General features: G+C 34.9%; 1 protein-coding gene across 1 annotated transcript; it reads left to right on the forward strand.

The window, feature by feature from the left end:
* Positions 1 to 831: 831 nt before the first annotated feature.
* On the forward strand, positions 832 to 7,474 carry LOC308655477 (nudC domain-containing protein 2-like; the record flags this gene model as incomplete). The annotated part of the gene is made up of 2 exons (XM_081305587.1): positions 832 to 965; positions 7,183 to 7,474. The coding sequence occupies 2 exons, from the start codon at positions 832 to 834 to the stop codon at positions 7,472 to 7,474; spliced, it is 426 nt and encodes a 141-aa protein (XP_081161713.1).
* Between the last annotated feature and the right edge of the window lie 13,955 nt (positions 7,475 to 21,429).

Below are 21,429 nucleotides of genomic sequence, written 5' to 3' on the forward strand. Positions count from 1 at the left end.
ATAAACATTCTATGTCAGTCCTAACCAATGAGATAGTGCAGAACAAGAAAAGGAATCCCTTCTGGGAAAGGCAGAGATGAAACTGTTTCTATCACAAATGATATCATTGTCCATATAGAAGATCCCAAAGATTCTGGGTGGAAAACTCCCCAAAATATTAACACTAATGAGTGGTATTAGCTGAATTGTATGGTGCAATGTACATGAACAAAAATAAAATGTATTTCTATTAGTAGCAATATTCAACTAGAAAGCAAACTTTTAAAATCAATACCATTTAAAATGCTTTCCCCAAAATGAAATACTTCAAAAAACATATTAGAGGGTATAAATGTCAAAGAGTTTTAAAAGCATAGAAAATTAGGTGATATAATGTGTTTATGGATTAGAGGACCCACAGAATAATAGCTGAATAATATCTGTACTCACCTGAGGAAGAAAAACTGGGGCATGATGGAGCCTGAGAAAAGGCTTGCAAATCTAGGGCGAGTTGGGACTTGTTCATTACTGTGGTTCCATGCAGTAATGATGAGCACTCTTGACACTTTAAATCCAACAATCAGAGTTCAAGTATCAGTGGAACCTTTTGTCTAGTTGAGGTAAAGTCCATTTTCTCTCACTCCTTAAGTGGGACTTGGTTTCCCCTCCAAGTTCTACTTTAGGGGACAGGAAGGATGCAGGGCAGGGAAAGAGGCTGCTCAAGAAAATGGCTGCTCCCTGAGTCCTCTATAGTCCCCTGCTGTTTGCCCACTCAGCCCTGTGCCCTAGTGCTGTCCCTGGCTCCTCATTAATTTGGGTGCCTGAGGCTGAGACCACTGGGAAACTGGATACATGGAATCTGTGTGTCCAAACTTGGGACATTTTGTCCCTGGTGACTCTGAGGGCTCCATATTTGCTGGCACTGGAGGTCTCCACCCCATGGTCAATGGGCCCCCTGGCCCTGCAATACCCCTCTCTGTCCTCAGGTGACCCTAAGCCACTGGCCACCAAATCCTTCGCCAGGACACCTGCTTCTATTTGGACCTATTGTCCTATTTCCATACAAGTAGAAAATACTTGAAATAGGAAACGGTGTTCCTTAGCTCAGTGGTGGAATGATCAGACTCAGTTTCCAAGTCCTGGCTTCAAGCGGGTTGGGAGCAGTTCATTTGGTTAGATTCTTTTTTTTTTATTGGTTGTTCAAAACATTACAGAGCTCTTGACATATCATATTTCATACATTAGATTCAAGTGGGTTATGAACTCCCATTTTTACCCCAAATACAGATTGCAGAATCACATCATTTACACATCCACATTTTTACATAATGCCATATTAGTAACTGTTGTATTCTGCTACCTTTCCTATCCTCTACTATCCCCCTCCCCTCCCCTCTCATCTTCTCTCTCTACCCCATCTACTGTAATTCATTTCTCTCCTTGTTTTTTTTTCCCATTCCCCTCACAACCTCTTATATGTAATTTTGTATAACAATGAAGGTCTCCTTCCATTTCCATGCAATTTCTCTTTTCTCTCCCTTTCCCTCCCTCCTCGTATCTCTGTTTAATGTTAATCTTTTCCTCCTGTTCTTCCTCCCTGCTAAAGACCTCATAAGAAGCCAGGCATAGTGGTGCACACCTGTAATTACAGTGGATCAGGAGGCTGGGGCAGGAGGATTGTGAGTTCAAAGCCAGCCTCAGCCACTTAGTGAGGACCTAAGCAACTTAGTGAGACCCTGTCTCAAAAGAAAAAAAAAATAGAAGGGCTGGAGATGTGGCTTAGAGGTTGAGCACGAACACCAATGTTCATTCCATTGTAACTAAACAAACAAACCTACCTACCTGCCAAGAGTAACATAGAAGAAAAGTTTATTTGGGGCCCCCAGTTTCAGAGGTCTCAGCCCATAGATGGCCAACTCCATTGCTCTGCGCCTGAGATGATGCAGCATGTCAGAGTGGAGCAGCTCAGAACATGGCCACCGGGAAGTGGAGAGAATTCAACTCACCAGACAAAAAATTTAAACCCAAAGTCATGCACCCCAGTGACTCACCTCCTCCAGTCACACTCTACTTGCCTACAGTTACCACTCAGTTAATCCCTATCAGTGAATTAATGCACTGATTAAGTTAAGGCTCTCATAACCCAATCATTTCAGCTCTAAACTTTCTGGCATTATCTCACATCTGAGCTTTTGGAGAACATTTCATATTTAACATTAGTAGACATTTTGATTATTGAACACAGTATGTTTTCTGGTTTGAAATTTAAGTGCAACTTTTTTTTAAAGTTACCAAACAGTGATGATTAAATCATGGATTTGGGGCAGGAAAAAAATTTATTTATGCAAAATAAATGTAAAAGGAAAGACATGTCCAAGATAAATTTACTTTCAGAATTTCTTCTGTCAGTTTATTTAATAGACATCATTATAACTTCATTACTAATATAGAAGAGAAATGGAGCACTTTAAGTATTGGAGAGTAGGAAAAAACAAATTACATCATATCACATGAATATAGTACCAATTTCATCATCTAGAGAATATTTGAAATTCTTATGATTTCTTGATTTTTAAAAACACATTTTAATATAATACCATTATTTTAAACCAATAAGTAGAAAGACAAATAATAAGAAATAGAGATAAAGAAGTTCTTTTTTATTTCAGTATTCTTAATAGATATTCAAAATTAAAGAATAATGAGTGGAAAGTGCATTATTAAACTTGAATTCAACACGTTCGAGTACTTGTGACTTGAAAGAAGGAGTAAGAAAAGTAAAATATAGGAAGATAATGCAGAAAATAAATAGAAGAGATTGATGACAGCATCATACCATAGAATATTATCTTCCATAAAATTTAGAATTGGCATTTACCATAGCATATTTAATAGGAAAAAATCACTCTCTGTGGGAAGAAATCTGCTCACTGAACACAAATCATTATCCAAATACCTTCACAGTGTCAAACAAATATTTTTGAAGGAAGATGAGATGAGAACTGATGGTGACCGGACATACAGACAAACTCTCTTGAACCCGTCACTCTTAAAAATGTGAACAGGAGAGCAAAATTTAAAAAGTAAGATATTAGTAGTAAACTTAATTAGCATGAAGTGAATTTAAATGATATGTTTCAATATGCATTTTAATTGATGGAAAGTTATTTTGTGTCAAAGATAAATACAGAAATTACTAAACCATTTAGTTCATAGTAACTTTATCCAGAAATATGTAAACAAATGAAAAAATACATTGAATCCTTTAATTATCTTAACATTCAATCATTCTCTATAATGACCACAGATTACAGACAAGCAAAACTTAAAGATGGACAGCTTGTCTCTAGAAAATTTATTTTAGGTTATAGGATCCCCTTGAAATGTAGGACAAGAGGCTGTCATACAAAGCTTGGTTAGATTATTCAAGCCATCAGCTGTGAAATTAGTGCATTTAGTTCAAACTTCTCTGTTCTCCTAAAAGTCTCTCTCCATTTGTGAAGATTCCTGCAAAGCATGGATACAACATCACAAGTCCTTTACAGATCTAAATTGATTACTCTATCAGACCAGTATAACAAATATCAGAGCATCACTTCGGGTAAATACAAGTAAAACATCAAAGTAGAATTACTAGTTAACTAATTAAGGGAAATGTAATATATTTCTGAGTCATTGCCCTTACTCTTCTTGTATTTCTCCATATCAGTGAAGCACAAAAAAATTTAGTCCATAAAATGCAAGTCTATAAATCATTCATTTTCCTCATGTCTTGCCTTGCTATACGTAGCCATCAAGTCCAATAGTTTACATCTCTTCATATTCCTCAAATCATCACCATTTCTCTGTCTTTGCACTACTAATGCCTTATGTGGTCTTCTTCCATAGTATGCTGAGTATTCTGCCTTCAGGTATATTCTAAACTATCTTCTACTATCTGGTGAGTGTATCTTTTATAATATAAAATTTTAAATATTTTGATTGTTATTCATGAATATTTGGATAAATTACATATTTTTAAACATTTCTCACAGAGCACCACCTGATGGAGTTCCATGGTATGGTGTCTAGCCTCAGCTCTCAGAACTTCCTACTGCTCCTTTCATTCTTTCTCCCAAAGTCCACCAACTCCTTAGTACTACTTGCTAATTTATGTCTCCATGGCATGCCAGGTAAATTAATGACAATGCCAAGATTATAAAATATACCCCTACTTTTTCAATTTAGAAGGCTTTCCAGTGTGCACATAGGAATTATTATCTACATTACCCAGGGTAAAATCTTTTATTGAGAGGTATCTCTTTTTTAACATTTTTTATTTGGACACAATGTCTTTGTTTTATTTATTTTTTTTACATGACACTGAGGATCAAACCCAGTGCCTCACAAACTCAAGGAAAGTGCTCAACCACTGAGCTACAACCCCAGCACTTGAGAGGAATCTTATGATATATTTCATATGAGATGAAAGACTATAAATACAATAAGCAGTAACTATCACTTTAGAGGAAAGCTGCAGGTACACTTTTATTATTTCAACTCATATTTAAATATTATGCACATGTATAAAGCATAAAACTAAAAGCACACAGCTAAAATTTTTACTAAAGCAAATGTCATTGCCAAATCGGGCAAATATAAAAAATTACCAGCATGTAAGTTAAACCTTTCCAATAATTGTTCACTGATTAACCCTACTTTGCCCACACACACTCCAAAAATGAAAAGAAACACTGTGCTGACTTGTAACAATATCAATTAATTTTGTCTGATTGTAAAGTTTATTTTGTGGCTTTCTAACAAATGTTTTCTTCACGAAGACCTTATGCTTTGTCCTGTATTGGTGAAGGTAATCCATATTATCACAGGTAGCCATGTTTACTGGTTTTAATTGATACTTAAATTCTATTTTTTTGTATGGTACATATTTTATTGTATTCATTATACTATTAAAGAATAACTTTTTACTTAATGTTCGATTGTCTATCTGTACTTTCTTCAGTTTGTTCTAAAAGGAAACACAACTTGTGGAATTTTTTAAAGTGAGGAATTACAGGAAAAAAATTCTCAGATATTATTTTTTAGAACATGTCTTTGTTCTCCCTTATTATTAGCGAAATACTTTTAAAGATATAGAATTCTAAGTTTGGAGAATATTTTATTTAAGATTTTAAGTAAATAATTCTCTTGTATTCTGGTCTAGGATTGCTTCTGATGAAAAAAGCCAATGCTGCTCCCATATGTACTGCATCATTGTTCCTCTGGTTGCTTTCAAGATTTTTCTCCTTATTCTTGCTTTTAACAGTCCTGCTGTAATGCATCTAGATATAATTGACAGTATAGATTTCCTACTTGGAATATTTTTAGTTCCTTAGACCTGTATGCTGACATTTTCCTTCAAATTTGAGAACATCTCAGTCTTTATTCTGATTTTTTTTCTGTGTTAGTTTCCCTTTTATCATCTTCTGAGTCTCCATTTACATATGTGATTTTATATTTCACCAGAGGTCATTGACAATGTGTTTCTAATTATTCATTTTTCTCTCCATAATTTTTACTCTTGTATAATGATCAAAACATGATATTTAGCATATCCATGATCTAAAAAATTTTATCATTCCTTTTTTGCAAGAATATTTCAAATATTTAGAATATTTAAAACTAGTTATTTTGAAATGTACTACATGCTAACTACAGTCAACCTACTGTATATAAAAAGACAGAAGGAACTGCTGTAGTCATAGTGCTCCTCACAACTGTGCTTGTTGTCACTTTTGGCAAGATGACACCTTGATGAAGATATTGCTCAATGAGACATTGAAGTTCTCATGCCTTGGACATTATGAAAATTGACAGAATAAAATTGCTTTCAATACCATTTGCCTTTGAATAACATCCTTTATATGCTGCTTCATGGAGTTTAAAACAAACAAAGTAGAGTGAGCTGGAGGCCATGATAACTTTGTGGGATTCAAGATTGATGCTGATGGTTCCTGGGTCTGTGGCAAATACTCCAAATAGTAGTAAACACAGAGGGGGTCAAGATGCTGCCAGAGGCTGGGCACCAGTCAGAATGTTCTAGGGTGTCACCATCTGGCACAGTTGTGAAAGGTTGCCAGCCCCTTGAGTTAGAGCACTGACATGTATCAGCAGATTTACCTGTCTTCTCTGATTTCTAACAGATTGGTTCAAATACAACATTTTATTAAATTATAGGGCTGATAAAACTGTTGTTACAAAAACAACTCTCAAAATAGCATGTTTCATTGTACTTGAAATTAACCATCATTCAGACAGGAAGACAAAGCCCTTGTAAAACCTAATGGAACTATTGTAGCCTCTTATGATTATGAAAATATTTACTATCAATACAAATTATGTCTTTCTTAGAGAAAACTTGCAAAAAAATCTCTCCTTTCCATAACATTTTCAATTCTAATTAGACACTACTTATAACACTAGATTAATGTGGTAATAATATCCCATTACATAAATTTTTAGAATATTTTACAGGCAGTTCACCATCAGCATTACTAAAAAAAAAAAAGTTCTGTTTTGTGTTTTTTTTTTAATTTTACAGATGACTCAGTTTGAATGTTTGACAATTACAGTGAAATATTATTAAAATAAAATGTCTCATTTTCTCATAAAGAATAGAAAAGAAATATCCTAAAATTATAACATTCAAGGGATTCATCCTCAAGAACTGAAGCTGAACTCAAAAAGGAGATTATGGGGATAGTAGGGGATAGGAAAGGTAGCAGAATACAACAATTACTAATAGGGCATTATGTAAAATTGTGGATGTGTAACCGATGTGATTCTGCAATCTGCATTTGGGGTAAAATTGGGGGTTCATAACCCATTTCAATCTAATGTATGAAATATGATATGTCAAGAGCTTTGTAATGTTGTGAACAACCAATAAAAAATGTTAAAAAAAAGGAGATTATGCTAAAGAAACTATAAGAAATGTTACTTTTGAGGGATTTTAAAAGATACCCTCTAATTTTCTTTTCTTAATTAAAAAAATGATGTTGGAATTATGAAGTGTGTGAACAATTAGTGTAATGAATTCATAATGTTTTTCCATTGCTCAGTATTAAAGTCAAAATTGATATTGAAGGTGTGGCTTGGTGCAGCAGTGGCTGGAGCACATCAGCCCCAGTTGAGGATCGCAGTAGGGTAGTTCTATGCAAGAAGCCCTGGGGGCAAACTCTTTGATTCTACATTAGCTGATGAGGGAACGTGGACTTTGGAGGATAGAAAAATGGTTCCTATTGTTCTCTCAAAGACAAGTAGAGATGTGGCAAATTGTTGGACTTCTCTTCTAGAATCTGAGTATGCAGTTGATCCTTGGGTACAAGACCAAATGCAGAGAAAATTTACATTAGAGAGATTCCAAAAAGAAAATCCTGGTTTTGACTTCAGTGGAACAGAAATCTCAGAAAACTATAGTAAATGTGGACCAGATTTTTCAAACCTTAAGAAATAACTTTTTGGGGGGTACATTCTGTGGATCCTAGCAGATGTTGCCAACTTAAAGGAACAAATTATGTGCTAGAAGAAAAATATTGATGTTTGCATTTAATTTGCAAAATACATTTAAATATGGTTCTAAAAATTGCATTCAAATATGATTTACATAGGAAACAAACAATGGAAACTTTCTGTGGACATATGGTAATTTTTTGGACTTATTTTTGCTCAGCATGGAGTTTTATACACTACATTTTACCAGTTTCATATTTAAATGCATTTTTACTACAAAAAAAAAAAAAACATTGGGGTGCTGATCATATTAAATGAAAGGGTACCTTCAGGGAAAATTAAGTTTTTCTTTTGATAAGTGTGACACAGAAATAAAGTTCAATAACCTTTTTCAGAAAGAGAAAAAAAATGATATTGTAACATTAATAAGAAAATAACTATCCTCATCAGCATTTCTGGTGGCATTTGAAACAGTATCATTGTAGGCAGAGACAAAATTTATGAAGAAGATTAAAAAAAAGAACAAGGACAAAAGATGAAACTGGTAAAAGAGAAAAATATTGATATTTTTTATAGCAGTTATTCAAAGAGCTCAAGGACTAAATACAGAATGAATTCTTTTCATTCTTTAATTAAAGGTTTTTGAGGGATTGGTTGAAAACTCTTTCTTGAGTATCTGGAAATAGTGCTGGCCATAGACAGGCCTTTGTAGTCACTGAATTCTGAGTGTGTAGAATAACACTAGACTAGCAAGTAATAGAAAAATGAACAGAACACAGCAACATGAAAAAAATTAGCATACAACTTGAAAAGATAAGACAATGCAATAACTTACATTGCATGCCAGTTTTTAAGCTTTAAACATATCCCCAAATATCTAAGCAAAACAAGAATTCTGGAGGATAAACATTGTTCTCAAACACAAAAGCAAAAATTTTAAATTAAATATAAATTATATGAAATGTATCAATTCATATATTATGAATGAAGATATTTATTAGAAAAAATTTCCCACCAAAATTGTTTACTCTTGAAGGTGTTTAAATAGGGAAATTTCTGAATTTATTTATCTTTTCCCACGTATCTTAACTTTATATGTAAAATAGATACAAAAAGCTTAATAAACCAAAAATAACTTCTCACTGATTAATAGTGGTAAGGATTTGGTATAATTTGAGACTTTTAGTGGGCAGTTAAATTATGATCAGTGAGTTCTAATCAAACACATCCTCACTGTTAAACTGTGCCTCATGTGATTTTGATTAACAAACACTAGTTAAGTATTTACAATCATGGATATTTCTCTCATACACTCCATACACCTCACACTGCATAGGATCATTACACTTGCCACTTTGCTGTTACTAATATACAGTAGCACTTACTTCAGCAGGTGGAATAGAAAGAGTTATAGCTGACGACTGAGTGGTCGCTCGTTAATACCCTCTTTTGCTTATGAAAAGGGGGTTGTCTATGGTGAGAAAACCTATTGGGTTTAGAGAAACAGACTGCCTGAGTTCAAATCCTACCTCTGTTACTCTGCTCTGATATACATAGACTTTTACTGGCTGATTCTTTCATCTTTTGTAAAATATTGACTGTATTGACAACCTGTTGGTTTCATTGCTAGATCCAAATGCTAGAAAATATGTGAAGTATACACTATATACTATAATCTGTATATACTATGCATACTTTGTATTAGGTGTTTTTATAGTCACCTGGGTTCAAATGGTAAGTTGATCAGTTGTAAGTGTAATATATTTACCAGGTAAGTCACTGAAGAAAAACCAGATAGGATGGCTGAAACTACTTCAGACCCCAGTGGAACCTTGGGGAACAGGGATGCTTCCTCTTACTGTGGGAAAACCTATCCTCCATATGGCTTTCCTAGAGAGATAGAAACACTGTTCCTTCACACTCTCAGGGACACTTACAGATAAAGCATCCCTTCTTTTGGTGACTAATGAACAGGAAAGAAAAACACAACCAATAGAACCTCTCTAATACTTAAAGAAGAAAGAATAAACAATATAATGAAAGTAAGTCCATACAAATTAGAATTGATGATAGCATAGTTTGGGTCCTTAATGTTCACCCAAGGTCATATGCTGAAGACTTGATTTCTAGACTGTGGAAATCTTGGGAGATGGTAGAACATTGAGGAGTTGGGGCCTAATGTGAAGTAGCTAGGTCATTCTACAGTAGAATGAATTAGACCTAACTTTTCTATGACAAGTGTAACTCCACATCATGTTCAACCACAAGAATGTGATTTTAATTAAAATAAGTTATATTCCATGTATGTATGGTGTGTCAAAATATGCTCTACTCTCATGTATAACTAAAAAGAACAAATGAAGAAAAGAAGCTAGGTCATTGGGCTCATGTCTTAAAGGAGATTTTGAGGCCCTAGCCCTAATTTCCTCAAAAAATATATTATAAATACAAGAATGGATGTAAAGATATCAACAGAAGGAAGAAATAAGCAAGATTTCTTAACTTGAAGAGGAAAATTGGGATGAGTGATCAAAATAAAAAATATAAAGTTAATATATCATAATAAGTCACTGATGAAAGAAATAAAATTTGGTATACAGGTTATACTTTTTCAAAATAATTTGCAATAAGCTGATAAAATGTAAATATAACCAAGCAATATATTATTAAAAAAATCTTACATCACCACTCAGGAAGCTGATTTATCCATAATTATGTGTATGGACTTAAAAAAAACATTATCCTTTTTAATCGGTGAAAAAAATTTAACAAAATTCTGTGTTTATATAAAAATAAAGCTCTTAATAAGCTAAAAAGTAATAGGAATAGGAACTTTCTCAATCTGATAAAGTGTGTCTATGCAAGACCTACCACAACTAGCTTGAGTAATGGTGAGATTACAGGAACACAACCAGTCAATTGAAATCAAGAGATATAAAGCATAATAACCACCAGAGAGTTTGTAAACGTTGTTGAATATGAGATACACACACACACACACACACACACACACACACACACACACATACCAGTTTTCTTTTGGGGGGACCAGGGATTGAACTTAAGGTCACTCGACCACTAAGTCAACTCCCCAGCCCTTTTATGTATTTTATTAGAGACAGGATCTTACTGAATTTCTTAGTGCCTCCCTATTGCTAAGGCTGAGTTAAAAAACTCTCAATCCTCCTGTATCAGCCTTCTGAGCCACTGGGATTTCAGGCATGTGCCACCATGCCCAGTTTCACATTTTCTTTATCTACTTCTCAGTTGGTGAGCACCTGGTCTGATACCTTATCTCAGCAAATGGGAATAGTGCTGAAATAAACATGGCCATGGAAGTATCTCTTTGGTATGCTGATTTCATTTCCTTTGTATATCTACCCATAGTTTGGATGGATGGATCATATGCTAAATCTATTTTTAGTTTTTTGAGACACCTCTATGTTGTTCATATTGTCTGCATAAATTTACATTCCTTCCAACAATGTATAAGAACTGGGCACTATGGTACCCCTCTGTCATCCTAGCAGCTCTGTAGGCTGAAGCAAGAGGATAGCAAGTTCAAAGCCAGCCTCAACAACTTAGCCAGGCCTAAGCAATTTAGCAAGACCTTCTCTCTAAATGAAAATTTTAAAAAGGGGAGGGGATATGGTTTAGTGGTCAACCACCCCTGGGTTCTATCCTGGTAAAAATCATGACATTTTCAGGTAAATGAATGGAGTTGAGAATATAATGTTAACTGAAGTAAGACAATACCCAAAAAACAAAGGCCAAATGTTTTCTTTGATATGAGGATACTGACTCATAATGGAGATGGGAGTGGGAACGTGGGAGAAATGGAGGAAGTTTACATAGGGCAAAGGGAGGGAGGAGAAGGAAGAGGGGAAAGGGGTAGCAAATGACCACAGACTGGGTAGCTGGAAATCTGAGATCAGAGTACCTGCATGTTTGAGTTCTTGATGAGGACTTTCCTTCTGAGTGTTAATCTTACATCCTGTTACTTTGCTGAATTTATTTATGACTTCTAGAAGTTTTCTGGAGATTTTTGAGTCTTCTAAATATAGGATGATGTCAACAGGCATATAGGGATAATTTAATCTCTTTAATATCCCTTTAATTTCTTTCTTTTGCCTAATTGCTCTGACTAGAGTTACAAAGACCATATTGAATAAAAGTGGTAAAAATGGACATGACTGTCATCACTAGAAGAAAATATAGGTACAATACTGCATAATGTTAGCTAAGAAACTGTCTTCCTCAACAAGATTCCTAAAGCTCGAGAAGTAAAATCAAGAATCAATAAATAGAACAGTATCAAACCAAGAAGTAAATAATCAAGGGCATGAAGAAATACAGATAAGAAAATGGCTTTACCATCTGCACCTCAGATAGAGTATTAATCTCAAGGTTATATAATAAAAAACTCATAAAACTTCACACACACACACACACACACACACACACACACACACACACACAAAATCCAAACAATAAATGGGCAAAGGAACTGAACAGGTACTTCATAGAAAAACAAATATAAATGGTCAACAAATATATGAAAAGTCTTCAAAATCTCTAGCAAGTAGAAAAATGCAAATGAAAACTGCACTGAAATTCTATCTTACTCCAGTCAGAAAGGCGATTATCATGAATACAATTAACAATATATGTTGGTGAGGATTTAGGGGAAAAGGTATACTCATACATTGTTTGTGGGATTGAAAATTGGTGTAACAACTCTGGATATCAGTATGGAGATTCCTCAAAATCTTGTAGTGGAACCACCATTTCACCCAGTTACCTCACTCCTCAGTCTATACTCAAAGGACTTAAAATAAGCATACTACAGTGTCACAGCCACATCTATGTTTATAGTGGCTCAATTCACTATAGCTAAGCTATGGAAAAACTAAGGTGCTCTCCAACAGATGAATGGATAAAGAAAATATAGTATATATACACACAATGGAATATTACTCCACCATAAAAATAATAATATTCTGGTATTTGCCTATTAATGCATGAATCTGTAGGCTATTATGCTACTTGAAATAATCCAAACCCATAAAACCAAAGGTCAAATATTCTCTCTGATATGTGGATACTAGCACATAACAAGGAGTGGGGTGGGGAAGAGAAGTTCATTGGATTAGACAAAGGGGAATAAAAGTAAGGGAGACTCAACATGGTGGTGGGCAGAGACTCAACATGGCAGCAGTTGAGGAGGCAGCACTTTAAGTACCTTCTCAGCCATGCTGACAGAGAGACACATGAGAACCTTTGGATTCTGCCTGCTGAGAAACTCCCAGCTAAATTCCGCTGAAGTGAGAACTAGGTGGGGAGTTTGGGATTATTGGAGGTGACAGCTTGCCCTGGTACCGGTGAATCTCGGCCACCCAGCGTGCAGAGGTGCAGTTCGACACTGTCTGGTGACCAGCTGCAGACAGAGGCTTTTCAGCACTGCCAGAGACCGTGTGCACTGTAGAGACCCTTTGAAGAGGTTGCTAAACAAGCCTTCATGAAACAGCAGACCGATAACTGAAACCAAGACCGGGACAGTCCAGAGACAGGCCAAACCCACCCCTCCCATCGGACACTCCGGCAAGGAGTCTGGGGCCCACCATAGCAGATCTGACATCACCAGAGTTCGGTGGACAGGATCCCTTCCTAGCGAAATCGGCTTCAAATGGTGTGTGACTCCCATCCCCACCAGATACATACAGCTGGGAAACCTCAAAAATCTCTCCCCAGAGCTCCGTGGGCGTGTCTGTACTGGCTGAGGGAAGCAGAGGGGACTCCTGACCTCCAACCCCCCCCCCCCCTGCCACCAGCAATGACAGCCAAGGCCTTAGCCGCCAGCTCCCGGAGGCACGGCCACTGAAGGAGTCCAGGCAAAATAAGCTGATGGTTCCCAGATCACCTGCTCCACAACTTTGGGGTCTGGGTGAAAGGCAAACAGAGAGGGTGCTTAGTCGTTTGGGAGAACAGGGCACTCAGGGGGCTGCAAGTGTAACTAGATCTGTGGAGAATGCCTCCAGTGAGCAGGGCCTGGCTGGCTGGCAGGAGAAATGGGGGAAGGAGCTGGAGAAGAGAAATGGTCCTGGGCTAACAGGATTGGAGAGACGCCCAGTAGCGGAAGAGGAGGCGCCTTACAAGGATTCTTTCCAGCATGTAGAGGGCAGAAGCTCGCCTTGGAGGGCACAGCTCCACCTACTGGAAGAGAAGAAAATAGAACTCTAAGACTTCATTTATCGTTTTTTTTTTCCTATTCTTTTCCCTTTTCAATTTTTATTGTTCTTTCCATTCTCCTTTATTCTACCTATTTTTTCTCTCCCTCTTTCTCTTTAAGGACTTCTTCCTTCCTCTTCCCCCTAACTTTCATCCCAAGCATTACGACTTTCATTACGTGTAATTTTCTAAATGCAAATAGGTGAATGTTCCAAGGCTGTCTATAGGGCTCCTAAGTCCCTAGTTACTATGAAATACCCTGATCCATTCGCCTGTTAATATCCCCCTTCAGTAGAGCAATCTTCCAAAGTAGCCAAGACATACTAACCTTCGTACAATCATAGCACCCAACCCAAACATAAAATCCTAAGACAAAACAACAGATCACTATATACCTACAGAATCCGTAAGCCTTTTATGAAATGAGTGAATCAGCTTTAAAATACAATAAAGCCCAACATCTCTAGACATAGTCTCCCACCACAAAGGAGAGACCACAGAGATATACAAAACCAAAACAAATTTATAGGAGAAAACAGAAACACAGCAGTTAAACAGAGTTGGAAAGTAACGTGAACACCATGAAAAAAACAATGGAAAAAAGGATTAAAAACAATACGGGCCAACTTAAATTTACAGGAGAACCTAGAGGAATCAGAAAAAAATGGACTGAGAAAGAACAAAAGGAATACCTGACTCAGATGGAATGAAATCTTAAAGAAGTCATTAGACAGCAAGTCCAAACAATGAAAGAATATTTTGAAAATGAATTAAATATGCAAATTCAAGAAGCAAAAATCAACTCTACCAGGAGATAGAGATTTAAAAACAAATCAAACAGCAATCCTAGAAATGCAGGAAATCATAAACGAAATCAAAAACTAAAATGAGAATATTACAAGTAGACTATATCAAATAGAAATTAGAACATCAGATAATGAAGACAAAGTATATCAAAAACGAAATCAAAAACTAAAATGAGAATATTACAAGTAGACTATATCAAATAGAAATTAGAACATCAGATAATGAAGACAAAGTATATCAACTTGAAAACAGTATAGTCAACACAGAAAGGCTGGTAAGAAACCAGGAGCAAAACATCCAAGAGATATGGGATGACATAAAAAAAAAAAATCATTGGGATAGAGGAAGGTATAGAGGTCCAAACCAACGGAATGAGAAATCTGTTGAATGAAATAATCTTAGAAAACTTTCCAGACATAAAAGATGGAATGGATTGCCAAATCCTGGAAGCCTACAGAACCCCAAGCATACAAAAGCATAATAGACCAACTGTAAGACAAATTATTATGAAGATATCCAACATACAGAACAAGGAGAGAATATTAAAAGCTCCAAGAGAAAGGAGGAAGATTAGATTCAGGGGTAAACCAATTAGGTTAATGGTTGATTTTTCATCACAGATGTTGAAAGCGAGAAGATCCTGGAACAAAGTATTTCAAACTCTGAAAAATAATGGATTCCAACCAAGAATATTGTATCCAGCAAAATTAAGCTTCAGGTTTGACAATGAAATTAAAATATTTCACAACCAACAAAAGTTAAAAGAATTCACAGCCAGCAAACCAGCACTGCAATGCATTTTGAGCAAAACACTACAAGAAGAGGAAATGAAAAACAACACCCAAAACCAACAGTGGGAGGTAACTCCGAAAAGGGGGGAAAAACAAGCTAAATTAAAATAAACAAACAAACAAACAAACAAACAAACAAACATGACTGGAAGTACAAACCATATATCAATACTAATCCTAAACGTTAATAGCTTAAACTCACCAATTAAGCGACATAGGTTAGTATCTTGGATTAAAAAAAAATAGATCCAACAATATGCTTCCTTCAGGAAACTCATATGATAGGAAAAGACATACACAGGCTGAAGGTGAAAGGTTGGGAAAAATTATGGTCCTCGGAAGCAATTAGGAGTGGCCATACTCATATCGAATAAAATCAACTTCAAACCTAAGTTAATCAAAAAAGATAAAGAAGGACACTACATACTGTTAAAAGGAACCATTCACCAACAAGATATAACAATTATCAATATGTATGCACCAAATAATGGTGTATCAATATCATAAAACAAACTCTCCTCAAGTTCAGGAATCAAATAGACCACAACACAACAATTATGGGTGACTTCAACACACCTCTCTCACCATTGGACAGATCCTCCAAAAAGTTGAATAAAGAAACAATAGAACTCAATAACACAATCAATAACCTAGAATTAAACGACATATATAGAATATATCAACCATCATCAAGTGGATATACTTTTTTCTCAGCAGCACATGGATCCTTCTCAAAGATAGACCATATATTATGCCATAGGGCGACCCTTAGTAAATATAAAGGTGTGGAGATAATACCATGCATCTTATCTGATCATAATGGAATAAAACTGGAAATCAATGATAAAAGAAGGGAGGAAAATCTTGCATCACCTGGGAAATGAATAATATATTACTGAATAATCAATGGTTTACAGAAGACATAAAGGAAGAAATCAAAAAATTCTTAGTGATAAATGAAAATGCAAACACAACATATCGGAATCTATGGGACACAATGAAAGCAGTTTTAAGAGGGAAATTCATTGCCTGGAGTTCATTCCTCAAAAAAAAAAAAAAATAATAACAAATACATGAGCTCACACTTCATCTCAAAACCCAAGAAAAGGAAGAGCAAAACAACAGCAAATGTAGCAAAAGGCAAGAAATAATTAAAATCAGAGCGGAAATCAACAAAATTGAAACAAAAGAAACTATTCAAAAATTGACAAAACTAAAGTTGGTTCATCGAAAAAATAAATAAGATCAACAGACCCTTAGCCATGCTAACGAAGAGAAGAAGAGAGAGAACTCAAATTATTAACATACGGGATGAAAAAGGCAATATCACAACAAACACTACAGAAATACAGAAGATAATTAGAAATTATTTTGAAACCCTATATTCCAATAAAATAGAAGATAGTGAAGATATCGATAAATTTCTTAAGTCATATGATTTGCCCAGATTGAGTAAGGAAGGTACACACAATTTAAACAGACCAATAACAAAGGAGGAAATAGAAGAAGCCATCAAAAGACTACCAACCAAGAAAAGCCCTGGACTGGATGGATATACAGTGGAGTTTTACAAAACCTTTAAAGAAGAAATAATACGAATACTTTTCAAGTTATTTCAGGAAATAGAAAAAGAGGGAGCTCTTCCAAATTCATTCTATGAGGCCAACATCACCCTGATTCTGAAACCAGACAAAGACACCTCAAAGAAAGAAAACTACAGACCAATATCTCTAATGAACCTAGATGCAAAAATCCTCAATAAAATTCTGGCGAATCAGATACAAAAACACATCAAAAAAATTGTGCACCATGATCACATAGGATTCATCCCTGGGATGCAAGGCTGGTTCAATATACGGAAATCAATAAATGTTATTCACGACATCAATAGACTTAAAGATAAGAACTGTATGAGCATCTCAATAGATGCAGAAAAAGCATTCTACAAAGTACAGCATCCCTTTATGTTCAAAACACTAGAAAAACTAGGGATAACAGGAACTTACCTTAAGATTGTAAAAGCTATCTATGCTAAGCCTCAGGCTAGCATCATTCTCAATGTAGAAAAATTGAAGGCAGTCCCTCTTAAATCTGGAACAAGACAGGGATGCCATCTCTCACCACTTGTATTCAATATAGTTTTCAAAATACTGGCCAGAGCAATTAGACAGATGAAAGAAATTAAAGGCATAAAGATAGGGAAAGAAGAACTTAAATTATCACTATTTGCAGAGACATGATTCTATACCTAGCAGACCCAAAAGGGTCTACAAAGAAACTACTAGAGCTAATAAATGAATACAGTAAAGTGGCAGGATATAAAATCAACATGCATAAATCTGTATATGAGGTAAAAATGGGAGTTCATAACCCACTTGAATAAAATGTCAGAACCATGATACGTCAAGAGCTATGTAATGTTTTGAACCACTACTAATAAAAAAAAAATAAAATAAAAGTAAGGGAAAAAGATAGGAATAGAAAATACAGGATAATGAATTCAACATAACTTTCCTATATTCATATATGAACACAGCACAAATGAATCTTCATATCATGTACAACCACAAGAATAGGAAGGGCAAATGTGAGTTGGGACATACATCTTCTCCTACCCCAGACATCAGAGCTACTGGTTTCTGGGCCCACAGACTTACAATTATGACTAAAACATCCTATTCCATGGTTCTCAAGCCTTTGATTTTGAAACGGAACTGCACCACTGGCTTTCTTGAAGTCTCCAGCTTGCAGAAAGCAGATCATGAAACTTCTCAGTCTCTGTACTAAGGTGAGGCAATCTCTCTCTCTCTCTCTCTCTCTCTCGCTCTCTCTCTCTCTCTCACACACACACACACACACACACACACACACACACACACACCATTCTTGTTCTCTGGAAAACCATAATATATTCATAAACAACAACAAAAGAATAACTTTACTGGATGTAATTTGAACCTCACTAAACTTGATATTTTAAAAATGAAGTGCAAGAGTTTTCTTGGCAAGAATATTTAAACATCACCAATTATATAATATCTGAATAAATAGGTATTTATACCTGAAAAGCATATTTTTATACCATATGGCAACTTATAGTAACTAACAAGTCTAAAATAATTTTACATAAATCCAATTAATTTTTAGCAGTTTAGTAACTTAGTATGGGATAAGTAAAGGTAATAAAAAGAAAACATAAGCACATTCAAAGAACAAACTGGGAAGAGGAAGGAGTGAAGACTATAACTAAATAAAATAATGTCTAGTTGATAATTATAACAGAAACAGATAACAGATAATTATAACAGAAACTAAATGTGTTGTTTTTCCAAAATTAAATTTAGATACTTTGGGTACATTCTATCCAAAGCTAAATTCCTAGTTGATATAAACTCATAGTATATTATATGTAATCTATCAAAACTTTATAATAAGATATTTTAAGGAAAGTTTGAAAATCAGGGTAGTGTTTTAACTCTTAAGTTATAAACAATCAGAAAAATCTGATCAATGTTAGAAGAATTGAGAATAATACAATTTAGTTCCATCTCTCATTTGTTGAACTACATAAATTAAATGAATTGATTGTTTCTAAAAATTAATATTGCTCAGCTATTTTGCAAATAAAGTTTCAATAGAAAAAAAACATTTATAAAAAATTAGGTCTTGTTTGATCTAATATGTTTGTTCATATCATAAAAAACAAATTGTAAATAGTAATGAATAAATGGAACAAATAGAATAAAATTTTTATTGAGTAGTGAATGACGCTTCTTGGGGCAAGGGATGCTAAAAGCATCTATTTATAAATATGAAATATATTCAGCAAATGACACAATTGAAAAAGAACCTATCATAGTTTTGTAGGAAGCAAGAGTGACATGGGGAAATTTTTTTTCATTACTTATTGTATTATATTAAACCTTCACCTTATTCAGCATTTTAGGTATCAATGGGAGATATTTTACTGTGGAAAATGTGTGCATGTTGACATTTTTAAATACAGAAATAAACAAAATGTGTATAACCAAAATATATCAGATCCCCTGTTCCATTCTTTGGAGAAGACATGAGTTATAGTAATCCATTGTATTCTTATCTGGCTTCTCTAGCATGATATGGGAAAAATGTAATTTCCTCCTTAATGCCTTTCTTCTCACCTCGTTTTGCAGCTATTTGAAGTACAACATCATATATATGTTGAGGAAAGGGTGGATTCTGCTTATTACACCCTAACATGAAAATGGGTGTGCCCACTTGATGTAGTTTTCATCATCTTTATGGAATTGATTTAATGATTTCTATAGTCTCATAATACCCAAAGCAAAAGGTAGATATGTTTTATAAGAAATAGTTGGAATTTCTCACCTTTCATAATAGAAGACTATATAAGATTCTCTTTTTATTATAAAATCATTACCAAAACAAATATCCTTATTTTATTCTACTAATGTCATCTTTTAATCTGATATTTGCCCTTTAGGAAGGTTGTGTCTATGATGTACAAAAATTGTAGTTAATATCTAATATAAACAAAAACTATTGACAGCCATAACAATGATAAACATAAGTACTATAAAAGGTTGTGTTTGGGAACAATAGAGACACATATGTCTTTGAAATCTTGAAGAATATACATATACAATTGTATGTTTTTTTTCAGCAAATACAGAAAATAGCTCAATATTTACAGAAAAACCTTTTCCAGATTTTTCAAGACACCAAAATTTCATTTTTAAATAGCTCTTGGCACTTTTTTTTCTTTTTAGCAGTTCTAGGTATTGAACCCAGATCTTGCATGTTCTACGCTAGCAGTTTGATGCCGAACTACACCCCCAGTCCTAGCTTAGATTACTTGGAAGCCTATGCTAAGAATTTTTTTTAAAGAAGTAAAAGTCTGGAGTTGCTCAGTTGATAGTCACATTTACAGGTGGGATATAGCTATTTATGTATATCAGACTTCAGCTGTGAGGGAAAACTAGATTATTACACTTTCTCCTTCCAATGTGATTAAAGCTTTCACATTCCTTCATCTTTTTCTAGTGTTCTTAGAGTTTAGTATACTTAGTAAGTCTATATATTTTAAGTTTCTTTCTATTTTTCTTACATAATTTGAATATATAAGTATAAAGTAGATAATATATTAGATAGAGATATAGGTGATAGATAAAATTGACTGCATGACAATTAATTTTAGCTAACAACTTGAATACATTGAGATAACTGGAAATTGTTAAAGCACACTTCTGGATGTTTTTGTAATGGTGTTTTCAGAGATGATTGGCATGTGGTTCAGCAAACTGTGGGTCAGTAGACCTGCCTTGAATGTGAACAGCACCATCCAATAGACTGGGGATCCTGGTGAAGCAAAAAGGAAGTTTGCCTGTGCATGTAAGATTGATTTTTTAGTGGATATGATTTTGGCTGCTGACATAACCTACAGACATCAAACTCCAGTTTCTTCAGTCTTTGAATATAGAATCACACCAATAACTCTACAGGGAGGTTCCAGGCCTTCAGCCTTGGAGTGGGCTGCTTCACTGCTCCCTCTTATTCTGAGACTCCATCATTTTGGACTAAGTAGCTGCTGCTTTCCTCAGTTCTCCAGTGGGCAGTTGGCTATTGTAGGACTATCCACCCTCTGGTCATGGAATATAATCTAATAAATCCCCCTTTATAATTATGTATACATGCTATTGGTTTTGTTCCTCTAGAAAACACTGACTACTATAGATAATTTGAGATTATTTTACTCTCATATACTTTAGTAAATTAGCCATATAAAAATAAAAGGTAGACTCATCAGATTATGAGAAATACGAGCAATTCAAACTAAGATAGTACTTTTTCCTAAAGAAGAAGTTGTCCCAAATATGTGTGCTCATTTGTGACTTTTGTGAGGGGTCTTTTTCTTGGATATTTTAAATAAATGATTAAATTATCTTCTGTCAGTTCTATGGTAGACAAAGTTCTTGCCTCGATGGAAATTTGGGCCAAATATTCCCTAAATCCAACCCCTATAACAAAGTTTAGGATTATAATTTGCACTCACATTATAGTTCATTCAAAATCTGTCAGCATTCCAGAGGTTCATAGTGGCAGCTGGCAGGTGAAGGGATAAGGTATACATAGG

Source organism: Spermophilus citellus (assembly GCF_964194105.1).
Source record: "Spermophilus citellus genome assembly, chromosome: 9".
NCBI classification, from domain to species: domain Eukaryota; kingdom Metazoa; phylum Chordata; class Mammalia; order Rodentia; family Sciuridae; genus Spermophilus; species Spermophilus citellus.